Raw genomic sequence first — 22038 nt, 5'->3', positions numbered from 1 at the left:
AAGCTCTACGGTATGAAAGCTACAAGCTGGGGCTACAATTTAAGAGTAGGCCAGCTTGAAATTTTGCAGCAAGACAAGAGGAAGTAAAAAAAAAGAAAAAAGTTTCTTTGAAGGTGGCTGATCTTGACTCTTGAGTTCTATTTTACTGTTCTAGTGCAATTATCTGAGCATTTTGGGGCAAATCTTGCTCGGGCCCTGCAAACCGAGGTGTTTCTTCCATATTATATCACTAGGAAACAGGATAGACTTCGAACTTTATCCTTTTTGACACAATGCTACAAAAGTACGATTTTGGAAGCACAGGAATATGGGATTCTATTAAGGACTTTTCCAAAATTCAATACTTCACAAGGAAGTAGACATATTCTCTGGAAACTAGTTCAAAATCTTGGGTAAAACTTTACTGGAATTACAGGATTACTTTTCATGCCATGATATTATTTTGAACTGGCATCATAAATCCAAAAAATAGAAGAGGAAATGGAACAGCATATGGATGGTAACTGATTGTGTACAGGTTCAAGATAAGTGCACATTTACTAAGGAGATTTGTTGATATTTTGGTTACATGTTGCATAACCAGAATTATTTCTGTTGATAACATTTTGCCAAATGATCCTTGTTAAGATTTTAACTGTTCTCCAATTGATAGTTAAGTAATTAATCATGGAAATTATCCGTTCTCATGACAAATTAATCAGAATGAGAGGAAGCCTTAATTAAAGAAGAGGATTCATAAGACATGTACCATTATTTGCTCAAAACATGAGAGGTGAAATTTACAAGACCTTCATTCTCTTTCATTTCTGAAAAAAAATTCTGTCATAGACATTGTGGGTTTAACTTACTGACATGAACTTGGCCTAACACAAACCTCAAACCTCACAAAACTGTTAAAGACATGACTGAAGAGCCATGAGGTATCATTTTCACCATTATAATCTAAGGAGATGTCATGATTGAAGAGCGCAAGAGAACAGCAGGATTTTGAGCATTCACCATTAATATATCAGCAAGAACCTTCAGATGGTGGTCCTTTTGATGAAGTACCAACTCATCACACAGTGTTTAGATTTTTTGAGGCCAACTTGATGCTTGTGAGTACACAACTAAAGGGTTTAGTAAGTGCTAATATATATATATAAAGAAAAATGCTGTGTCAATTTAATTTATGGCAGAAAAAATTATAAGTACCTATATTGTGATGATGGGGAATATCCAGTCCTTATACTCCTTGCCATTCCCTTTCTCCCATAACCTTGATTTAGATATTCAAGCCAAGTAATGTGACACCCAAGCGTTGAGGCTACTGTACACGGTAAAATTTAGTTCTACACCTAAAACTGTGCGTCTCCATCTTTGAATTCACACTATATAAACATTATAAACGTGTACCAATATCCGAACAAGATGTTGATTTGGATGAAAAAGCCAAAATTCACCTAGTCTGGAAGCTTTTGAATCCTAATAATTGCCAACCAAAAAAAATTTTAATATGAGGCCAGGTGCAGCGTACAATCAAGAAAATAAAGGGGGATGATATTATCATGGTAACTGACCGTGATGGGAATGATATTGTCTTAATTGCCTAATATGTTTAGTCTACGAAAAGAAATAACAAGAAAATCTATAGATTGAAAGCATAACGATAACTTACCATAATCTTTTCTATAAAGAAAGTATTTAGTGTCTCTGTTTTTTTTTGCTTGGTTATGAATGAATGTTTCGTATTTTACCATAAAGAATGTAGTATCATATTTCACGTGTGTTGCTGTCCTTTTTGCTTGACAAAGCAGTATTCGATGAATTATGCTTGAAAAATGCATCAATAACATCAATTCGACGTGGAGACAGAGAGAGAGAGAGATTATGGTTGATTTCTATTTTAGAATTGGCATTTGAGTGATGTTGCAAAAATACCATTTGACTGATTCATGTGTGAGTAAATTAGACCCGCCATTATTTTTAAGGTAACTGTCAATCGCACATCACTTTTTTATGATGTCACTCTCACTATCATTTGTATCATATGGTTTTCATTTATCAGACTTTATGATAAAAAAAAAAAAGTGGAGTGTGAATAATATTTTTCATTTTTAATTACTATTTTAAAGGATAAATGTTATTGGCACTCCATTAAAAAAGCATAACTACTTTGGCTGGAGATCTTAAGAAGTTGGTTGTATTCCCTCAAAAAAAAGAAGAAAAAGAAGAAGAACAAAAGGGCTCTGCCTGTTGATGTCCTTGTATAGATAGATATAAACACATAGCTGTATGTATAGGACCATATTATGGGGATGGGATTACTGATGCAAGAAATGCTTAATGATCTATCAAGCTTTCCTAGCTCACGTCTTATGGTCATTAATTGTTGGAGCCAATCAGAAAGGCATTATTTTGTCTTCAACCCCAAAAGTACAGTTTGTCTTGTACCATTTTGGAGAAGAAAGATTCAAAACCGTAAGATCTGTCCACATATTTTTTGCTGTTTTAGATGTGATTAGCTTTTGTTGAGGCAAAGTGGAGGACAGGATTAAGTGGACCGTTCACTACTTTTGGTCTTATCCTCATAATTGATCGAATTTTAGAAACTTATAATTATGCTCAAAAAGTTTATTCCATTAAAAAGTAAGACCATCTGTCTGAAACAGCTTGTTAGTTAAGTTGAATAACTTGACAAATTTTTCTCTTGCTGGTAGCTTTAATCTAACAACAAAACAAAAATGCATATCCTTCTCTTTTTTTTTTTTTATCTTTTTATAATCATGCAATTGACAATCAACCATCAAATGTAACAGAATTTGTTTTGAAATATATTTCACTTGAATTTCTTCAATAACTCCAAAATTTCAGGGTTTTTTTTTCAAAAGAATTGTACTAAGATTTCATCATTTTCTGACCTATGATCAAAACTATCTTTAATGGAGAACAAGGGGAACAAACCCTTTAATGTCACCATCTGGACAACATTCTTGCTATAATGGACACTTGAGACAGCAACATTTACAAGGCAGCCATTACCAACTTAGCTATTCTTCATATACATTGCTAGAGAGTTGTTGGAGACAAGGGCACAGTGGGTTGAACTCTCAAGTCATAGCCATTCATTGGAGGAGGAAAACGAGCACCACATCCTGTGAGTGAAGGATTCAAGCCCACGTCATTGATGAAGGAAAAATGGCCACTTGGACAATCATTTTCTTCAATGATTTCTTCAAGAAAATGTTTAGCAAACCACACAACTACTTGCATCAATTATTGAAGGCCGGATCTTAGTTCTCTTTCAGAAGAGAAACAAGCATTTACAAATTACAACTACCATATGTTTTCCATACTTTGTTCTCAAAATCCACTCCCAGCTGATTCAACAGTTATCTGCATTTTCAAAAGTTTGCAAGTCTCTTTCATATCCCAGAGGATCATTCCAGCAACTTACATGGCTTTGCATGTTCAGCTTTATAGGAGATTTACTTTACATTTTTTCAGGGTTATTTTTAGTTTTCCATTTAAAACAAGCTGGAGAGAAGTTGATTAGGTAAACATTTTGTAGGAAATAAAAACACCAACTTCCAAGTACAAAAAAGAAATGGACTTGCTATAAAACTGATCCAACTTCTCAGCAGATAGGGGCCATTATCATTTAGGAGCATAACTTCTTAAAATATCTAGATTGTTCCGATTTGATGCCACTAGAAAAGGAAAGTGGTGGAATTGACATCTACCTTTTGTTTGTGCATACAAGCAGGACAGCTGACAACCTTCATATGTGAGCTTCATTCCCCACCATGCGCAACTGTACCAATACCTTCAGTGTAGAAAACAATTTAACCATGTCTTGTCAACTGCCAAATGACAGACGAATATCCGCCCTTCTTTGCTATATTGGACCTGAGAATCCCAGACATGGTAAATCATGGAAGGAAATCTTCCACAACAACCACCTGTTTTACTTTTATACCGAAAGCAACTCGTCACTCTATTGGGCAAGCCATGTGTCCTGTAGACATCAAGGTACCATACAATCATTATGGACAAATCGGAATCCACCAGATCACATTGCACCTACCAGAGAAGAACAAACCATGTTACTGATCAATCATGCATCAGAAAGCTTGCAGAACCAACTATTTTGCACATTGTTTCTTAATTACAATTTTCCCCCCTTTTCCTTAAAATTATCTCCTCAAGACCTAGTAATCCCAAAGAACTACATCTCAGAAAACATTTTACATTCTCAAGAGTTAAATAGGCAAAAATTTACTAATCCAAATATGTCCAGATAATACTTTCAGCCCTTAAGACAGTTTACCTGGCCACGCACTGCATCGCCCTAATCATATAAGAAGATCATTTCCAATCTTGGAAAGAAGATCAAACAATATCACGTGGTGTCACATGCAATTACCGTTTATGCTCTAATGCTTGAAACATCTGTTTATTGTGATTCTGCACCATTTGTCTCCAGATGTACAGCATCCTTCCTCCTCCGTCATCCTGAGAATATAAAACAATAGGTAAGCTACTACATGCTCTACATTATTTGGTAATGATATAGATGGCGTTTCAACCCAACATCAATAATTTTAAACATGCAAGACAACCTCATGCCGAATTCACAGTCCTGCTTACTATGTTGGTATCAATTTATTGTTAAGACATATCCCCAGTAAAGCTGCACATTCCAAGACAGGGAATAAAGTAAACCAGAAATATACAAGCATGTGTTTAAGAGGAGAGCCCACACAGTAAATATACAGAAATCATTACAAGTAATTCCTTTGTGATCATTGATGGATGGGTAGAACAACAAAAGTATGACCCAACTACACAGCAGTTGGGAGTATTTTGGGCCCCAAAAAAAAAATCAAATTTTTAAGAAGCAAAATTATTCCATTATCACAATGATACAATCAAGTAGAAAGTTGAAGGTTGAAATTTGGAAATCCAAATATACGCCTAAGGAGCAGAATAGTGAGATCGAGCCAAGATCAGCATAACATGGGAATACATCTATTTCTGTACCACAAGTGTTTTGATTTAATGAAATCAAGAATATTTCCATCTAAGAATGGCAAACATGGCTTAACCCAAATCCCCAACCACCCTTGCAGGGAAAAAGAAAAAAAAAAAAGGCAAAGATGGTTTTGTTCTGTACTTGCAAATTATTTCGTGGTGAAAATGTAACTGAACTACAGCAACCTAAATGCTAAATATATTATCATGTTGCAGCCCAACTTGACTTCAAACTAATGCTGAGATATCACACTCAATACAACTTGCCAGTGAAAATACTAACAAATTGGAGCATATCTCGTGGAACAAAAATTTCCTCCATCAAGGTTTTCGCAATCAGCAATTCAAGCCCTTTAAATTTGCCAAAGTATTCTTCTTCGCATACAAAAAGTATACTACTGTTGCAGCAAAAGGTAGACATGAAAACTAAAATGGGAAATATATACTCAAAGATAGAACTTAATTGCATTTATGGTATATTATGCCCTGGGCAATAGGAAAGACTTGGAAAGGGCTCCTTCTCCTTCAGGAAGATGATAATGGTTATTTTGCAGTGCATGATTATCAGATTATTTAACCTGGAAGCCAGGCTGTCACTGTAGTCGTTCATCACACTATAGAATATCCCTTGAAAACTTACTCAAAATTGCTAGTAAAAAGTGCAACAGCCACAGCAACAATCTTACAGTGGATAAGTTTTGATTTTACTATTTCAAAGCAAATCTTACCAAGTAGAAATCATACTGAAATCAGCACACTTATGAAGACCATTTATCTTCTTTTACTATTACAATTATTCCTTTGCTCAGAACTATGAGAGTGGGTTGAGGCAGATATGGTCGGGAACAAAGGCTGAGTGAAGGTCATTACCTCTTCTTATGGCTGGTTCTTCATCAATGAACCATCTAATGAGACCAACAACATCATTAATAGTAGATGGCAAAAGACTTTTAGATGAAATTCTAGTTATCAACTCAGGGACTGCACAAGAGAAACACGTCAATAAATTGCTGAAATGTTGGTCAATTGCAAAAAACCAATAAAAATTCCTCAAGTTAAATTTAGCAAACTGGTTATATTTTTCTGAAACAATGTTAACCAAAAAAACTTTTCCCAGTGTGAAAACCTTTTCTACAGTGCTACATGTGCAGCTATTATCATTATTCTTCAAATTATGCTGGAGTATCTGGACTCTCTAGCATAATTTATTCTTTGATCTTTCTTAAAATGAATATAATCATGGGTCAAAGAGTCATCGATTTACTTTTTTTTTTCCCTAATGTCTGTATTCTAAAAACATGCTTTTTATAGCCTATTGTTATGTTGAATGGTAGAACAGTGGCAAAACAAGATAGAAAAAGGCAACAATAGTATGGCTTAACATCTTAACAGTCCACCTCATGTGCCATTACAACATATTACTCCAATACTCCTGTTATAAAGACCAATAGCGTCTGGTGATATACCAAGAAAGGAGAATCAGCACCTCCAAAAACTGACAAATTAGCCTAGTAGTGGAACAACAACTTGTTGAGGCATTGCACCTCAGTTTAGAAGAGGAGCAAGATGAATCATAAACTCCATTATGTTAACCATTAACTTAACAGAATACCATTATGTTAGCCATTAACTTAACAGAATACCATTAGAATGCAGTGAGGTCTCTATGAAGTACACATCATCAGTCCAGCCTGATAATTAGGGGTAAAGACCAAATTCTTAAAGACTAAAAATGACAAAGACAGAGGAAACAGCTTAAGTAACATTTAAACCTAACTAGGCAACATCTACCAAGCAAAAACTTAAACCACTGAAGTGACAGGCAACCTGTTAAGCTGTAAAAGCACTCCAGCATGACATATTATGAGATTATTTGTTTAAATTATGATTGAGATATTATCAGTACTTAGGCATAAAATTGTTATAAGTTGTTAAGAGTAAATAAGAGTGCCTTGACATACCAACAAGGTTGCTTCACCATGGTCTCCATGGTTCAAAATCAGGCAGAGGAAACTTGCATACATTTAGTCCTTTCTAAATCTTGCAGTTGTAGGCTGACTTGGATGGTTATAAGAAGCTGAAAAACAAAGGCCATTCCTAAGTGCAACAAGATTATAATCTACAAGCAACTTAGTCGCAGACATCTTGTGAGTGTACCCTAAATAAGATTATACCAGATCTACTCTTTAAAACCTTTTCAGCCAGGGCCTAGTTGGTTACAGCACTTTCTTCTGAAGGAAAATGAAAACACGATCTATAAATGAAACATTCTCAAGTCTGCTTCACTTATTATTAATATCTTTTTTCTGGCCACTGCATCCTGTCTGTTAGGAAGACAAATAAAATAGCTGAAACATGCCAATATCTTGTATCATCTATATCTAGCCAGCAATAAAAAAGGCCATTCTTATCTAACAGTTTATGCACAATGTTACTACTAGTTAGATTCAATTAATTAAGCCTATCTCAAATGCATCAAATAATATTTCACTATTGCTGGGACTCAACGTCGGTTCTTCAGAACAATTTCCCAAAATTTTAACGTATGCATCAATCACCAAGAATGCTTTGGATGTCTTCAAAACCAAGTCGCATATTAAAACCATAGAATTTGCTGAAAAATATATTAGGAGAACCTGATTACCGGACCATTCAAGGTCTAACTGAAGAAAGAGGGCATATCAACAAAGTAGAAGCATGGTAAAGGCTCAGTCAGCTTTAAAAAATTGGAGCTTCGTTTGACGATAGCAAGCTCTGAGATATTGTAGCCAGTGAAGAACCCACACTTCATTTCATACAAAGTTTGCCACAACCCAAGAATCAATCTTCAACCAGAATCCGAAACTTTACTCGTCGTTTAATGCTTCCCATTCTATCATAACCTATACCAATCTTACTATGCATCAATTTCATTGCCAAGTCTGCATTTCCTGCCTTTCTCAAGGCATTGATTAAAATAGTGCGAACCCTACCCGGAACTTCCCGACCACGATCAACTACCCCATCGGCTAACTTGCAAGCTTGTTCTATACGACCTGCTTTGCATAGAACATTAATCATTTCTTCAACAGCTGTCTCCAGGACAACACCCATTGGTGCCAAATCATCCAAAATCTTACAAGCTCTTGCAACTTTACCAGAAAGACAAAGCCCAGTTGAAAGAGCTCTAAAAGAAGCAGCAGTTGGAGTTATGCCCTTATCAATCATTGCATCCCATAACTTTAAGGCCTCTTCATTGCGATGCTCTTTGAACAAGCCAGTTATTAAAATTGTGTACGTATAGACTGTTGGATTACAACCTTCATCTCCCATTCTCTTAAAATATACCAAAGCTTCATCAACTTTCCCAGTTTTAGCCAAGGCATCAATAAGCACATTATAACAATAAGAATCCTGAGGACATCCCTTCTCAACCATCTCATGAAACAGCTTCTCAGCCTCTGCTACTCTCCCTGCCTTTCCAAGGCCATCAATGAGACTCGAGTAAAGCACAGCATTAATAGGGACATTATTACTTTCACAATATTCGAACCATTGCATGGCTTCAACTAACCTACCATTCTTGCATAAACCATTAACAATGACTCCATATGTAACTTCATCTGGTTCAAAACCCTCATGCTTCATACTGTCAAAAATCTTCATTGCTCCTTCAAGGTTCCCATTCTTAACATATGAATCAATTAAAGCAGTATAAATAGCCACATTAGGTTTAGATCCTCTACGACACATATTCTCGAAAACAGCATATGCTTCAAAAGATTTTCCATCTTTACAAAGTCCTCCTATAACTAAGCTATAGGCATGGGGTGGAACCTCCAATTCTTTCTCCTCCATTTCATGATAAAGTCCTAAAGAAGAATTGAAATCCCCCTCTGAGTAATATGCCTGAATCAAGGTCATATACGTGATCTTATCTGGTTCCACATTTTGCACCTCCATTTCTCTAAACTTCTCTAAGGCTTTCACAACCTTCCCTGATTTACAATACCCCTTAATCATCGTATTATATGTAACAATGTCTGGCAAAATCTTCCCACATTCCATAACCTCAAAAACCCGTTCGGCTGACTCAATAAACATGGCATTCACCAACCCATTGATCAGAAAATTATAAGAATACAAACTAGGCTCAACACCACTCTCTTTCATTTTCCTCCACACCCACAACAACTTCTCAACCAATCCTAGATTCCCAAAACTCCTAATCAAAGAATTAGCAGCATTCACATTTATCAAAAAGCTCTTATCTTTCAATTCACCAAAAATACAACTTATTCTATCAAAGTCACTTGAAACAGACAAAACTTCAATCAAAGAAACATAACAATCAAGAGTGTGAGCATAGCCTGTTTGCTTACCAGCCCAGACAAAAAGCCGAAAGGCGGTATCTTTGACACTCTGCTCAGCAAGCTTCTCAGATTTTAGCAAGAAAGCAATAAAATTTGGTGACAATTTGATCAAGAACTTGTGGCAATAAGTGGATAAATTCTGCTCCATGGCTGGTGAACCATCTAAAAGATTGAGAATTTGAGGGACCCATGGGGAAGGCTGGAGGTTTCTGGGGTCTTTAATCAGGTCTGAGAGATCAGTAAAGGGTTGAACCCATTCAGGCGGTGGGAGAGGAGAGGTATTCGTGAAAACCCACTTGGGATTTGAGATAAAATGTGATTTTGCAGATGGGTTATTGGGTTTTGGTACGGGAGAAGGGGGTTTGGCATTGGAGTAGTGGTGGTGTTGGGGTATAAGAGATGGTGTGAAGGTAAGAAGGGGTTTATTGAGGGTTTTTCTCATCAGTGGCTTGATTTGTTGGGTGGAGAGGCAAAGAAGAAGATTGTGGCGCATGATTATGAGCTTCAGTAACAGCAAGGAAATGCAGTATAATCTTCCCAAACTATTTTTCCTCTCTCACGAAGCATTGGAAAAAGTGATACGGGAAGCGGACGTCATTACCGTTGCCAGTGCTATTTAGAATAACGGTTTTAAGAGCTGAGGCTATGGCAAATGAAAGTCGAATTTCTTACTTACGATTAGGATGACAATGGGGCGGGAGTGGGGCGTGGGCGGGGGAGTGTACCCCCGTTCCATCTCCCGTCCCACCATTCGCTTTAAAAAAATAAATATATAAAATATATATATAATTGTATACATAATATATAATTTAATTAGTTACAAACTTATGATAATAATATTATTAGTTATATGTATTATATAATATTTATTAGTGTATATAATATAATTGATATTATTAATTATACTAATAATTATATATGTGTACTAATACAAATTATTAGTTGGTTATACTAAATTTACTAATATATTTATATTAAATCTCTAATTACACTTAATACAATAACATTTTTTTCTTAAAAAAAGCACAAGCACAATAATGAATTAGTGATTGTATTTGTGCAAAAAATGAAAACTTGACTACTTTTGTTATATTTATTTCATCATGTTGAATTGTATTCAAATAATTTTTGTTTAATTGTTTTTATAAGTTTCAATTGTAAAATTACAATGAATAATAATTTGATGATGTGTTGATATTTTAGTACTTGATTATTTGCTAAAATTTAATCATAATAAAATTATATAACAAATTTTTATTAGCCTATTAGCCCCGCCGGGGCACCCGCGAGGGAAGCGCGGCGGGGGGAGCGGGGGATGGGGGTGGGGCGGGGACGAGGGGAGTTTGTAGGCAGCGAGGCGAGGGATGGGGGAAGGGTCCCCCACCCCAACCCCGCCCGATTGCCATCCCTACTTATAATGATATGACTAGAGCTAAGCCTGTCAACGGTTCAGATCTAGACCCGGACCCGGCTTTGATCCGTGAAATTATTGCGGGTATGGGTAGGGATTTAATTCCATTATCCGGATCCGAATCCGTTTTGTCAAACAAAAAAAATGGATCGGATACGGAATATAGTATTCCGACCCGTATTAGATCCGGATCCGGATATAAATGGATTAATAATTTAAAATATGTATATTTATCAATATAATTTGATTAGAGCGATGTATTTGAGTAAAGTCAATTTGATTTATTTTCTTAATTGGTTTTTTTTTTGTATTAGTTAGAAATTAGTGTACGAATATATTTTTTTCTCATTTTTATTAGAAATTGTAAATTTTCATAATTTTTTTCGGGTAGACCCGGATCCGGATCCGAAACATAGAGTAGAAGACCCGTCGGGTAAACGGATCGAATCCAGATCCGATTTGATATGCCGGTCCGGGTCCGAAATAATGAATTTCGGCCCGGATCCGGCCCGTTGACAGCCCTAACTAGAGCTGCAAATGAATCCATTTGCTCCCGAGTGGCACGAACTTGAGATGGAGTTGATAAGTCGAATTCAACCACTGAGCCATTGGCTCAGTGGCCACCAGGTCCTTCCTTGGACTGTTGATGAGGGTTCAAATCTCATCAGTAGTGAAAAAAAATCTAAAGGTTGTGTCATAGCACTCTCTTGGTCTAGTTGGGTCTGTATACCCATTAACTCCTACAACAGCCTCCTTAGGCTCCCTCTCCCCCTAGATTAGGATAGAGTAGGTTATACAAATGTATCGTTGCTGACAAAAGAAAAAAAGATAAATCGAATTCGAACTCAAAAATATTAAATTTTTTAACTCACGAGTTGGCTTAAACTCGATTATATATATATATAATTTTATTAAATAAAAATTATATATATTTCTAATATTTTATTATTTATTTAAAAAATTATTATTTTATTTATTTTTAAAAAATAAAAAATTTATTTTTTATACTTTTTTAAGTTCGAACTCGAGTTTGAACTTCATAAAATTATATTGAAACTCGATTCGATTAGGTCGAAACTCGATTCGACTCGAGTCATTTGTATCCCTAGATCTGACTAGCTTGTTTGATCAGAGTGATTTTCAAAGAAGCTAATGCACCTTTTTAATTGAAGGAAAGGAAGAGAGAGGATAGCAATGGAATAAAAAAATGGAAAAGAGAATAGAGGAAAGTGTCTTCTGTCCACTTGTATGGTCTAAGTATGAAAGGAAAAAAAAGAAAATATTGAATCTTTATTTAGATTGAAGAAGGAAAGAAAAGATCAAAGTATTAATTTATTGAAAAAGATAGAGAAACATGATATTTTTTAAAAAAATTAAATTATTCCAATTAATTTAGTTTTATTTCTCTCCGTTCTATTTTTGGACAAAATTATAATTCAATAAAACAATTAGACTCTTCTCTCTTTCCCTCCCTATTTTTTCCTTTCTCTCCTTAATTCAAATAACAAAGATTAAATCCTTCCAATTCCTTTTCTTTCCTTTCCTTTCCCTCCTACTCCCTCAATCCAAACGGTGTAGTTGAATCATTTTTTAGAACAAAAATATGCCAACCATCAAGATAGACTGGCTGAATTGTTTTTAGGATGAACGTGTGTCAACTTTTAAGATGTTAAGGATTCAAATTCACTATTTATGACAATTTATGATTGTTGAGAATTTCTTACTGCTTGATCAATGCATGGTTCTCAATTTACGAAGATTTATCATCCTTTTTTTTTTTTTTTGAAGGAACGAGGATTTATCATCTTAAATAGTATCAACTTTCACTCGTTACAGTCCAACTTTCTTCTTCTTAGTTCTTACCAATTACCATAGCATATGAGATTTGTGATTTTACTTGTGAGTTGTGGCTGCAATTCAAAAGCGTGTTAAGCTACACCACAATTAAACACGTGGAGTTCAATTGTCAACGCTCTAGTACGGCACGCTTTCTTCACATCTTACTTGTTCTTTCAAAAGCCCAGAATCCACCATTCCATTTTAGCTGCTTTCTAAACTCTGATCTCTCTTTTCCAAATCCTAAGAATTTAACTCACAAACCGATCATGGCTTGTTTAAAGGCCATCAACCATTTCCAGATCCTCTCATCATCGAATTCCACAAAACCGTTAAGTTCAGACGCCAAGAAAACCATATTCACCAATAAAAGTCTGAACTTTGATGCAAAATTTTCGTCTAAAACCAGTAGGCATCAATTACGCCTTGTGCCCGTCAATGTTGTGACGAAAGAGGAAAAAGACTTGGTCGCAGCTGAAACTAGTGAAAAGAATGGTGAGGAGAAAGCAATTAGTGGTGGAGAAGTGAAGGAAAAGGGCAGGATACTATCTACTCTACTGGAGGATAAAGAAAGGTTGCTGAATGCTGCTATTGTACTTGGAGTTGGTACTCTTGCCATTACCAAGTTGCTCTCCATTGATCATGAATATTGGCACGTGGGTTCTCTAGAATTCTCTCTCTCTCGCGGGCTGCTTATTGTTTTTTAATGCTCAATTTGTGTGATTTTTTTTTGTTCTGATGGTTGTTTAGCATATCCAATTAGTTTATTTGTTGATATTTTTGATGGGATAGTCATAAGTTCCGTATTTTCATATATATATATATATATATATATATATATATATATATATATTGCTCATTTGTTGTACAAATTGATGAAGTGAAAAGGGAAAGATGCAGGATCAAGATTGAATTTTCAAGTTATTGCAGTGGATTCTGTATATTGGAGTTGAAATATCTTGATTACTTTGATTAGGGATGGACCCTTTATGAAGTGTTGAAGTATGCCCCTGAGCACAATTGGATTGCATATGAAGAAGCTCTTAAATCCAATCCTGTTGTGGCTAAAATGACGATTAGTGGGATTGTCTACTCTGTAGGAGATTGGATTGCACAAGTATGGTGTGATTTTAATTATCAATTCTAGTATTTTCTTTACTTTCTGTTTCAGCTTTGCCTTGCTTTTTGCGTACTAATATGGCCCTGATGCAGTGTTATGAAGGGAAACCGCTTTTCGAGTTTGACCGACAGAGGATATTTAGATCAGGTCTTGTTGGTTTCACCCTTCATGGATCGCTTTCTCACTACTATTACCAATTTTGTGAGGTGAGATTTGTGGCTTATATATTTTCTTGTTGCTATTGATATATAAAATTTTTGAGTAGCTGCAAATGCTTTTATTACTTCCACGTGCAGGCTCTTTTTCCTTTCAATGATTGGTGGGTTGTCCCTGCCAAAGTAGTAGTTGACCAAACTATCTGGTCTGCAGTTTGGAACAGCATCTACTATGTGGTTCTGGGGTTTTTGCGCTCTGAGTCCTCGGCTAGTATATTCGATGAACTGAAGTCAACATTTTGGCCTATGTTAACTGTAAGTACTCCGTCAAATGAACTTATTTGTTACTTGAAGTCCATTTTGTTAAGTTCCAGTAAGTGGCCTGTTTTAATGATCTCTCTAATCAAGTTGAGAATTGGAGTCATCATGCAAGATTATGTCCCACCTACCTAACTTTTGGTCATTTAGTGTAGGACATGTCAAAGGCTGCTTGCACTCTCAATGTTGCATTTGCTTAAGATTTAAATTGTCAGTTCTCAGGCTCAATTACATATGTCAATTGTCAGATGAATGGCAAATCTATGCAGTAAAGGCAATTATGGTCACTGCATTGTCAAAATTAGTATTTCAATGATCTTCAAATGATTATCTGAAGCAAGATTCTCCCAGAGTATATTGGGAGACATTTCTTTGTCTGATGTATCCTAAATTTGTGCGTGTTTATTATGATAATTGTTATGGCTTTTGAACTGCAAAGTTCAAGAAGTCCCAGTTTTGGTATATACTCTATGTTGCTGAATTTCTCACAATATAGAACATGGTTTCCACAATTCTAACCAATAGCCCAATTCAGTCCCAGACTGTTGCTGATGTGCTAACTTGTTAGACATACACTGTCAGGTTGAAGTGTTGAATTGAAAAGTCGTCAGTTTGTACTTGTACAGCCTCTGAGAAATACTGCATTTGACACAAATTGTGTTCATCTGGATGTTATGGGGAAAAATAATGAACTGTCTTCATCTCCATGACAGGCAGGATGGAAGCTTTGGCCGTTTGCTCATGTAATCACCTATGGCGTGATTCCAGTAGAGCAAAGACTTCTTTGGGTGGACTGTATGGAACTTATTTGGGTCACCATACTCTCAGGGTAAGTATATATTGTGCAGAAGTTCATCACACACAGCCACACTCGAGTACTGCATCTCCCAAATTTTGTTACAAGTATCATCTGAAAGAAAGAAAGTTTAGCTATTTAGTTTGAAATTCTTGTTGTGCTTGAATCTTGCCAGAATTTTGTTTTTCTTTAATGTTATTCTTTTTTTTTTTTTTTAAACTGTCCTTGGTATTCCCTTAGTGCTTTGAGCATCCAAAGTGAGCATTGATGGGAAAAATGTTGACTGCTTTACATACAATTCTTTATGTGAATGCCTGAGCTTTTGAGTGGTTGTTGGCTTGATTATCATGCAAGGACAAAGGCATCTAAAACGGCTATGGTCATGTCCGTGAAAATATTCAGTGTTGATGAACACATAGTTGAATTCAGACAAGTTTGTTGTGGTCTTTTATTCCAAAAAGTTTGGAAGGTGCATTTGCATGCTCATATGGTGCCGTTTTTCCTTAAGCAGGATCTGTACCTAATAATGTTTAGTCATAGTAATGCATATAAGCAATAGTTAAGTCCTATCTTTTTCATATGTTGAAGGGTATTGAGTTTTAAAATTTGACATAATTGTCTTTTGCTATATTTGTTCTTCTGCAAGAATTCTTGCAAAAAGTATTAGATCTGCAAACTCTTCTACCCTGCAGAACTGAAAGGTCTTCAAAATGCTTTCTTTGAGAATCACCTTCATACAACTTTATATGTAATTTTGAAGGTTCTCAAATGAGAAATCAGAAGCACGGTTGTCTGAAGCAGCAGAAGATGACTCTAGCTAAGCATCAAGCAAACCCAAGGTAAAGTGCAAGTACTAGCCTTGAAGTTTTAATAATGACAATGGACTACTGAATATGCTTTCATTTCTTTGTTGAAAGAAAATGTCAATACGTGAACTAACTCATATTGTGACGCCTTTTTATCACTAGTTTTCTAAAATGTTTACTTTAGTGCCCATCCTTCGGTTATATGCGATGATATTCTTCCCTTCTTTCATTTGGTAGGAGTATTGGCAAATAAATTGTATTCCGTCATGTGATGCTGGGAATTGAAGAAAGTGTGGGCCAAAAGCACATTCTTTTTCTTTCAGCTGAAAGATTGCTCAGTTAATGGAAAAAATTATGCTGTTGCTATACATCTGTATGCCTCCTCTTTGGACAGCAAGAATCTGTCTATTCTTCTTCTTCCCATTTTCTTAGAATTCTACACTCTCTTTTTCCTGTACTCTAGAGCGGTTTTCTCCCAGGTTGGCCCGGTGCTGTTGCAGAAGGGTTAGGGTTTGCTTGGATTGCATTTTTGGACTTTTTGTAAAAAATTACTGTAGCGATTTGATATATGTGAGATAAAAAAGTGATTGAAAAATGTGTCAACGATGAAAAATTGCAATCCAAACACACCCTTAGTTAATGATTAGCTGGTCATGCTACTTAGATACGCCATGAGGATGCAGTATATATAAATTTGTAATCTTTTATTATTATTATTTTTTGCCCTGCTTCTTCTTATTAAAATACCAGAAAAACCATGATAAATATTCAACATCGAGTAGTAGCAGGAAAATTTTCTTGAGTTTGACTCGTTTCTTATACCAGATGATTTTGAAGGAGTGCAGTATAATGTTGGAGATGTAATCCTAAGTATTCGAACAAGATAGACTTCCATTCAAGAAATTCAGGATAAAAATCTAATTGCAGTGTCCCTGAATGTTATTAAAGGTGTAAAATATGTTAATTACATGCAAGGCAATTTTGGACATGCATCTTCTTCAGCAACATCTTTTTTTTCTTCCTTTTTTTTGTCTTCTTGAACATCATGATATATATACATCCCTCGTGGAAAATTGTCAAGTCTTTCCACTAATTAATTATCTTCTCATCTGTTGAACGAACAATCTTCATCAAGAAATCAAATTAATCTTCATCACTGCCTTCTGTCTCGGCTTTTGCAAGATTGAGTATGGCTTCGAACATCCAAATGGAGCAAGAAAGACGTATAGATAACTGGTTTTCTTCCTCAAATTGATTGAGCAAAGCCTTGAACATTATGGAAGACAAACATGAAACTGGTATCATGACCTTCTTGCATTCTTCTCCGACATGCACAGGGACAAATCCTTGAGCACTTTTCTTCTTCCTTGTGACATTATTGTTCTTGCTCTGCTCAGCTTCTCTAGTGGCTGTTTATACACTTTAGCTTTTGCCATCTCAGGTTAAGGGAATAGGGTTTTTCTTTTCAGTGGGAAAAAAGAGAAAGGTGTACGTAAAAATTGCTTATTATGCATTAATTGACCTTCAAAACCTGTGTTATTTATATACATGTCCACTTCAAAACCTGATCCAATCCCATTAGGGATCAAATTTTACTTGATCTCCGAAATCCAGTGGGAGAAGAAGATTAGACTACCTCACAAGTTTTATTAATCTCCTTATCCCATATTTGTGTATTGGACTTGGAATACAATATAAAATCTATGTAATTAAAGACCCTTTGAGTTGTTTATAATTATAAGTCAGTGGATTATGAAGCCTGTTGGAGCATTGGATATTTGTTCCAATATTAAAAATAATCTGATTGGTTCGGTTTTTTATTTGGTTATTATTGAATACTTTCAATTTGGTTTCCTTAGGAAACAAGAAAAGAAAGTTAACATACATCTAATTAACCGACCAAACTTTATTTTATTTTATTTTATTGTGTATGTACAGCCTAATAATTTTATTATCATGAATACTATCTCCATAAAAGCCAAAACACTTGCTAACTGGCTTTCTACCAAATAAGATTTTTTTTTTTTTGTGTGTGTCACCTTTTCCTTAATTCAATTAAAAAAGCATAGACTCCAAAGAGGAGGAGGGTTGGGTTCTAACAAATGTAGAACATAATTATTCTTGTACTACTAAAATAAGCACAAAAGTTTTTTCTATTTTGTTACATATTAGCTACTTCTAACACATTTAAGGGCTCAAAAAAAGGGCTAAAAGATTTTGAGGGCCCTAAAGTTAAAATTGATTCATGCAGGTCAGATAGTGAGGCCCAAAAGATGGACAAATGTATCAAGATTTTAAGTTCGAGATCTCCCAAACTTCCACTTACCAAAAAAAAAAAAACTTAAATTACAATAATTTCAATTATTTAATATGTAGATTGGCACCGTTGTTGAACCATGTGACATTCAGTGATTGGATATAAATTGAAAGAATTGTTCTCTAAAGGGATTGATAATTTTTAATTTTTTTATTAGACTAGGTAAGAGTTTCACTCTAAAAAAAAAAAAAAAATTCACTCTACTCAATAAGTATAACAAATTTGAAATGCCAAACGAATCATCTTTTGCCTTTCCCGTATATATGTGACATTCTGATGCCAAATGAACTCAACAGTGTAAATCATATCCAATAAGGGAAAAAAATTAGCATTGTCACATCAAAAAGTTGGCCAAATTATGTATCAAGGACTTGGTTCTTAATCCTTAATTGCACAGCTTAAATATTTCTTCCTTTTCAAAACATAATTCATAATAATGTTCCAGAAAGACTTCACCCAAAAAAATTTTTTTTTTCCAGAAAGCAGAAACGAATATTTAAAAAAAAAATACAATTCGCACAAATTCCAAACACATGCAAGTCACGTGACTGCCTATCAGTGGGCATGCTCACAAAACAAAGCTCCAACAAACGCTTAGAGAAATCCTTCAATCCGCGGCAGATCTTTAGACCTTGAAAAGATGGCAAAGATTGAAGAGTATCAGGAACCCACAAAGCAGAAGCAGACAAAGAATGTGAAGAGAAATCATGGATCAACAAAGTTCTTCGTCTTTGTAGATTACCTTTTCTTGATAGTCTTCTTTGGTTTCCTCTGTTTTTTCCTCCTCAAATTGATTGGATTTTGATTTGTTGAGGTAATTATTTTTCATTTCTGACGATTTTTGGAGAGGCCCTTTTGGTTAAAGATTGATTTTTTAGCAAATCCGAAGGCAATTTGTGTACTATCTATTTGGTCTATGATTTTCCTGTGCATCCATATTCCACACTTTTTTTAAGTATCTGTTCGTTCAGTATTTCTACATTTTGTCTGATTTCTATGCAAACTTATGTGTTTAAATATACTGATAAACGGTTGCCTAGATTTTCTGTTGAATTTTCCTTCTGAATTGAAATACAAAAGAGAAACGTTGTTCAATTTTAGTAGAATAGTGAAAATTCATGTAAAAGATGATCTAATGTTACAAGACAATGACTTTAACTTCGGTTTTTGAAGGGCTTAACTATCGATTACAATTGCAATTAAGCACCTTGAAGAAAAAGGGAAAAAAAAGTACGCTCATGGTGAGGGAGGGCTTGTTCAAGTTTAACGGAATTTTCTTTCATATGCTGTACTTTAGATTAGATGATGATGGTGACTTTTTGTGTATAAATTGTTTTTTGATCTGTTATGCTTTAACTGAGTGTAATTTCCCATTAGGATGATGATACAGCTAAGAAGAAATGCATAAATTTGAGCCTAACCAGTTATGCTGAAATTCTTTTTTATACGTAATTGATATTTGTGCTGATTATGGGCATCTTTTAGTATGATAAATGTAACCCTTCAATACTCGAAAGTGCAAATTTTAAGGTACTAATAGTAGATTAAAAATGCTGATTAGGGACATTCTTATTATCAAAAGTGTAGCTCTTAAACTTTTTGGTCATTAGTAGTGAATGAACTGCAGCAATCGTCTTTCTGAGATAGATCTATTGGCTGGATATGGATGGTACTTTGATTAGGGCACAATTCAAATCCTTCTTCTTTTTGTGATCTAATACCACCAAACAAATCCTACACTTTGTGGTTTGAGTTAACACTGTGGTGGAATGAGCAGTTAAGATATGCGGATGTGAAAGTTGAGTGAAGTTTGATCTGCAGTAAACTTCTTGTATTATAGGAGAAGATTTTCTTAGTTGAACTATGGCCCTTCATCTGGATGAATTCATATACTTGGTGGCAACTTTGTTTTGTATCTGGTACTTGACCGATAACTACATTTGACACTAGTATTCCTTAGGAATTGGTGATTCTTAGATTTCATGTAGTGTTAACTTATCGACAGCAGTGCAGTTCCATATGCTGATTTCTGTGTTCTTGAGAGTTTTCAGTAAAGTTAAAACTCATTTATCACATGGTTGCCCCATGTTAACTTTGCAAAAGTGAAGACCTTTACTTCTAAGACTTAGGTAGGAATGCATAGCATTCCATCAATTATATCATTACATGGAGTTGAAGCCTCTGAAATGGACTTTGATGCCCCAGCTATGAGAATAATACCTAAGAAATAAGATGAAATTCATGAAAAGTATGGAGGATTGTACATTTATCTGTAAACATCTGTTAATAGGAAGATGGCCAATTTCATGCTTCATGTGCTTGCTGTGCAACGGTTTACATATTTTACAACAACATGAAGAACCCTTTTCATTGGGCATTTTAGATATCTTGGTAATTATGGTAACCTTATGCCTCTTTCAAGTCTACGACAGATTGTCTCTGCATAAGAAAAATTTCTTGTTTAACAGTGTGACTGGTCAGATTCAAGTTCACTTAGATCTTTCAGACTCTTTTATTCTTTTTCTCTTTTCAGTTAATATGCTAAGTAATGGTTGCTGGCTTTATCTTTTTTGGTAATCTGAGAAACGGAAATAATATCCCAATTGATGACACTATTGAAAGTGAAGCACTATGATATTCCAACTTTACAAGCTTCCGGCAAACTTCTAGCTGATAAAAAATGCACCTGAAGTTTTGTGATGGATAAATGACAAAGCTAGTTGTGCTGTAAAAAATTATTGACCTGAATGTGAATTTGTTTTAGCTTGAAAGTAAATTAGGTGAATCCTGAAAGTTTTTCTTCCTATGAAAAGCTTCGTCATGTGCTGAACTTTTGCTAAAATGTAGCCCTACTGCTTTCTCATGTACTGCCTAATGTTGGGCCCTTCCGTGATGCTTATGACTCCATTGCTTTGTCTAAATTTGCAACTACTTTTCCTAGCCTGGCTTGTTTATGAGGTTTTTTTTTTTTTTTTAAATTTCAGATATACGGCAAGTCCAAGTGGCATAGAGAACCATTAAACATTGCAGATTTGGTGATTCCAGAATGTGTTCTTCACCATGGCTGGTTAAATATCATTCTATGTCGTTTTTATATTTGAAGAACTCATTAAATTCTTTGATAAGCGATCATAGTTTTTTGTTTTGATTAGTCATCTTGTACAAGCTCAGTTGTTGACTTTGTATGATTGAGTATTGATTCACTTAGTATGATGTGGGAAGTTAAGTTCTACTTTGATTTTGCCTTGAGAAAAATGTAATAGCTCTTTTGACATATCTATGGAGCAGTAAAAAACAGTGTACGCGATAATCCTATCTAGATAATTGAGGATCTTTGTAACTCCTTTTGCATTAAACATTTGTTACTGCTGAAGAACTTGGATGCAAAGATGAAAAGGGCATTGCCCTTGGCAAACATGAACTGCAGGGCATATCCCTATTGAAACTAACAATTCAAGCAATGTCTCTTTCTTGGCAGTTGGAAGAGTGATGATCAAGGAGAAGGGTTCATTGATGTGTATTAATGAAGGGTAGATGACATTAATAGAGACGGAGAGGGAACCTTGTCTTTGTGGTGGGGAAAGCCTTGAACAGTGGAACTGACTATATTACCAGTCAGGATTTGTCACATTGTCTTTTGAGTGATAGGGATGCTTCCAAGGTTGTAAAAAACCTCCAAAACTTTGGTTGCTAATTTATGTACAGAAAGCAATTTTTGATTCATAAATATATGGCATCTAAAATCATGTGACTCCAGATAAGTACCATGCATTTTATTAAGGATGTGTCTAGATCGTTTAACGACTTTTTACAACCTTTTGTGCTATTAAATTTAGGGTAAATTACATATGTCTCTGTGGTTTTGTACAATGCTATATGACCCCTTTAAAGTTTCAAAATAACCATATAACTCC

General features: G+C 35.1%; 2 protein-coding genes and 1 long non-coding RNA gene across 14 annotated transcripts; 2 read left to right on the top strand and 1 right to left on the bottom strand.

Annotated features, from left to right (window-relative positions):
- Nucleotides 1-2792: 2792 nt before the first annotated feature.
- On the bottom strand, nucleotides 2793-10014 carry LOC113783783 (pentatricopeptide repeat-containing protein At1g03560, mitochondrial). Of its 9 annotated transcripts, none has more exons than XM_027329990.1 (5): nucleotides 7650-10014; nucleotides 6975-7090; nucleotides 4310-4494; nucleotides 3723-4062; nucleotides 2793-3134 (listed from the first exon to the last, which is right to left on the bottom strand). In XM_027329990.1, the coding sequence occupies exon 1, from the start codon at nucleotides 9856-9858 to the stop codon at nucleotides 7834-7836; it is 2025 nt and encodes a 674-aa protein (XP_027185791.1). In that variant the 5' UTR covers nucleotides 9859-10014; the 3' UTR covers nucleotides 2793-3134; nucleotides 3723-4062; nucleotides 4310-4494; nucleotides 6975-7090; nucleotides 7650-7833. The 9 variants fall into 9 exon arrangements, with proteins under 9 accessions (XP_027185791.1, XP_027185798.1, XP_027185797.1 ...); XM_027329997.1 differs by having other exon boundaries at nucleotides 3723-3997; XM_027329996.1 differs by having other exon boundaries at nucleotides 4406-4494.
- A 2771-nt stretch (nucleotides 10015-12785) lies between these two features.
- Nucleotides 12786-17584, top strand: LOC113783784 (protein SYM1). 4 transcript variants are annotated; one of them, XM_027330003.1, is made up of 7 exons: nucleotides 12786-13268; nucleotides 13589-13729; nucleotides 13825-13938; nucleotides 14029-14202; nucleotides 14919-15034; nucleotides 15762-15840; nucleotides 16990-17584. In XM_027330003.1, the coding sequence occupies exons 1-6, from the start codon at nucleotides 12882-12884 to the stop codon at nucleotides 15820-15822; spliced, it is 993 nt and encodes a 330-aa protein (XP_027185804.1). In that variant the 5' UTR covers nucleotides 12786-12881; the 3' UTR covers nucleotides 15823-15840; nucleotides 16990-17584. The 4 variants fall into 4 exon arrangements, with proteins under 4 accessions (XP_027185804.1, XP_027185802.1, XP_027185803.1 ...); XM_027330001.1 differs by having other exon boundaries at nucleotides 16943-17584; XM_027330002.1 differs by lacking the exon at nucleotides 16990-17584 and adding an exon at nucleotides 16271-16795.
- A 1127-nt stretch (nucleotides 17585-18711) lies between these two features.
- LOC113783397 lies at nucleotides 18712-21464 on the top strand. The gene is made up of 2 exons (XR_003469901.1): nucleotides 18712-18938; nucleotides 21109-21464. It is a non-coding gene; the product is annotated as an uncharacterized LOC113783397 (long non-coding RNA).
- The last annotated feature ends 574 nt before the right edge of the window (nucleotides 21465-22038 follow it).

Source organism: Coffea eugenioides, chromosome 9, assembly GCF_003713205.1.
Source record: "Coffea eugenioides isolate CCC68of chromosome 9, Ceug_1.0, whole genome shotgun sequence".
Taxonomy (NCBI): Eukaryota; Viridiplantae; Streptophyta; class Magnoliopsida; order Gentianales; family Rubiaceae; genus Coffea; species Coffea eugenioides.
This window is presented reverse-complemented; position numbering and strand designations above follow the sequence as displayed.

Bases quoted from the DNA above. Each gene is read 5' to 3' on its own strand.
- LOC113783784 (XM_027330003.1), top strand. From the start codon at position 12,882: ATGGCTTGTTTAAAGGCCATCAACCATTTCCAGATCCTCTCATCATCG. The intron at 13,730-13,824 runs GTATGGTGTGAT...GCCCTGATGCAG, and splicing joins TAGGAGATTGGATTGCACAA to TGTTATGAAGGGAAACCGCT. The intron at 14,203-14,918 runs GTAAGTACTCCG...TCTCCATGACAG, and splicing joins CATTTTGGCCTATGTTAACT to GCAGGATGGAAGCTTTGGCC.
- LOC113783783 (XM_027329990.1), bottom strand. From the start codon at position 9,858: ATGCGCCACAATCTTCTTCTTTGCCTCTCCACCCAACAAATCAAGCCA.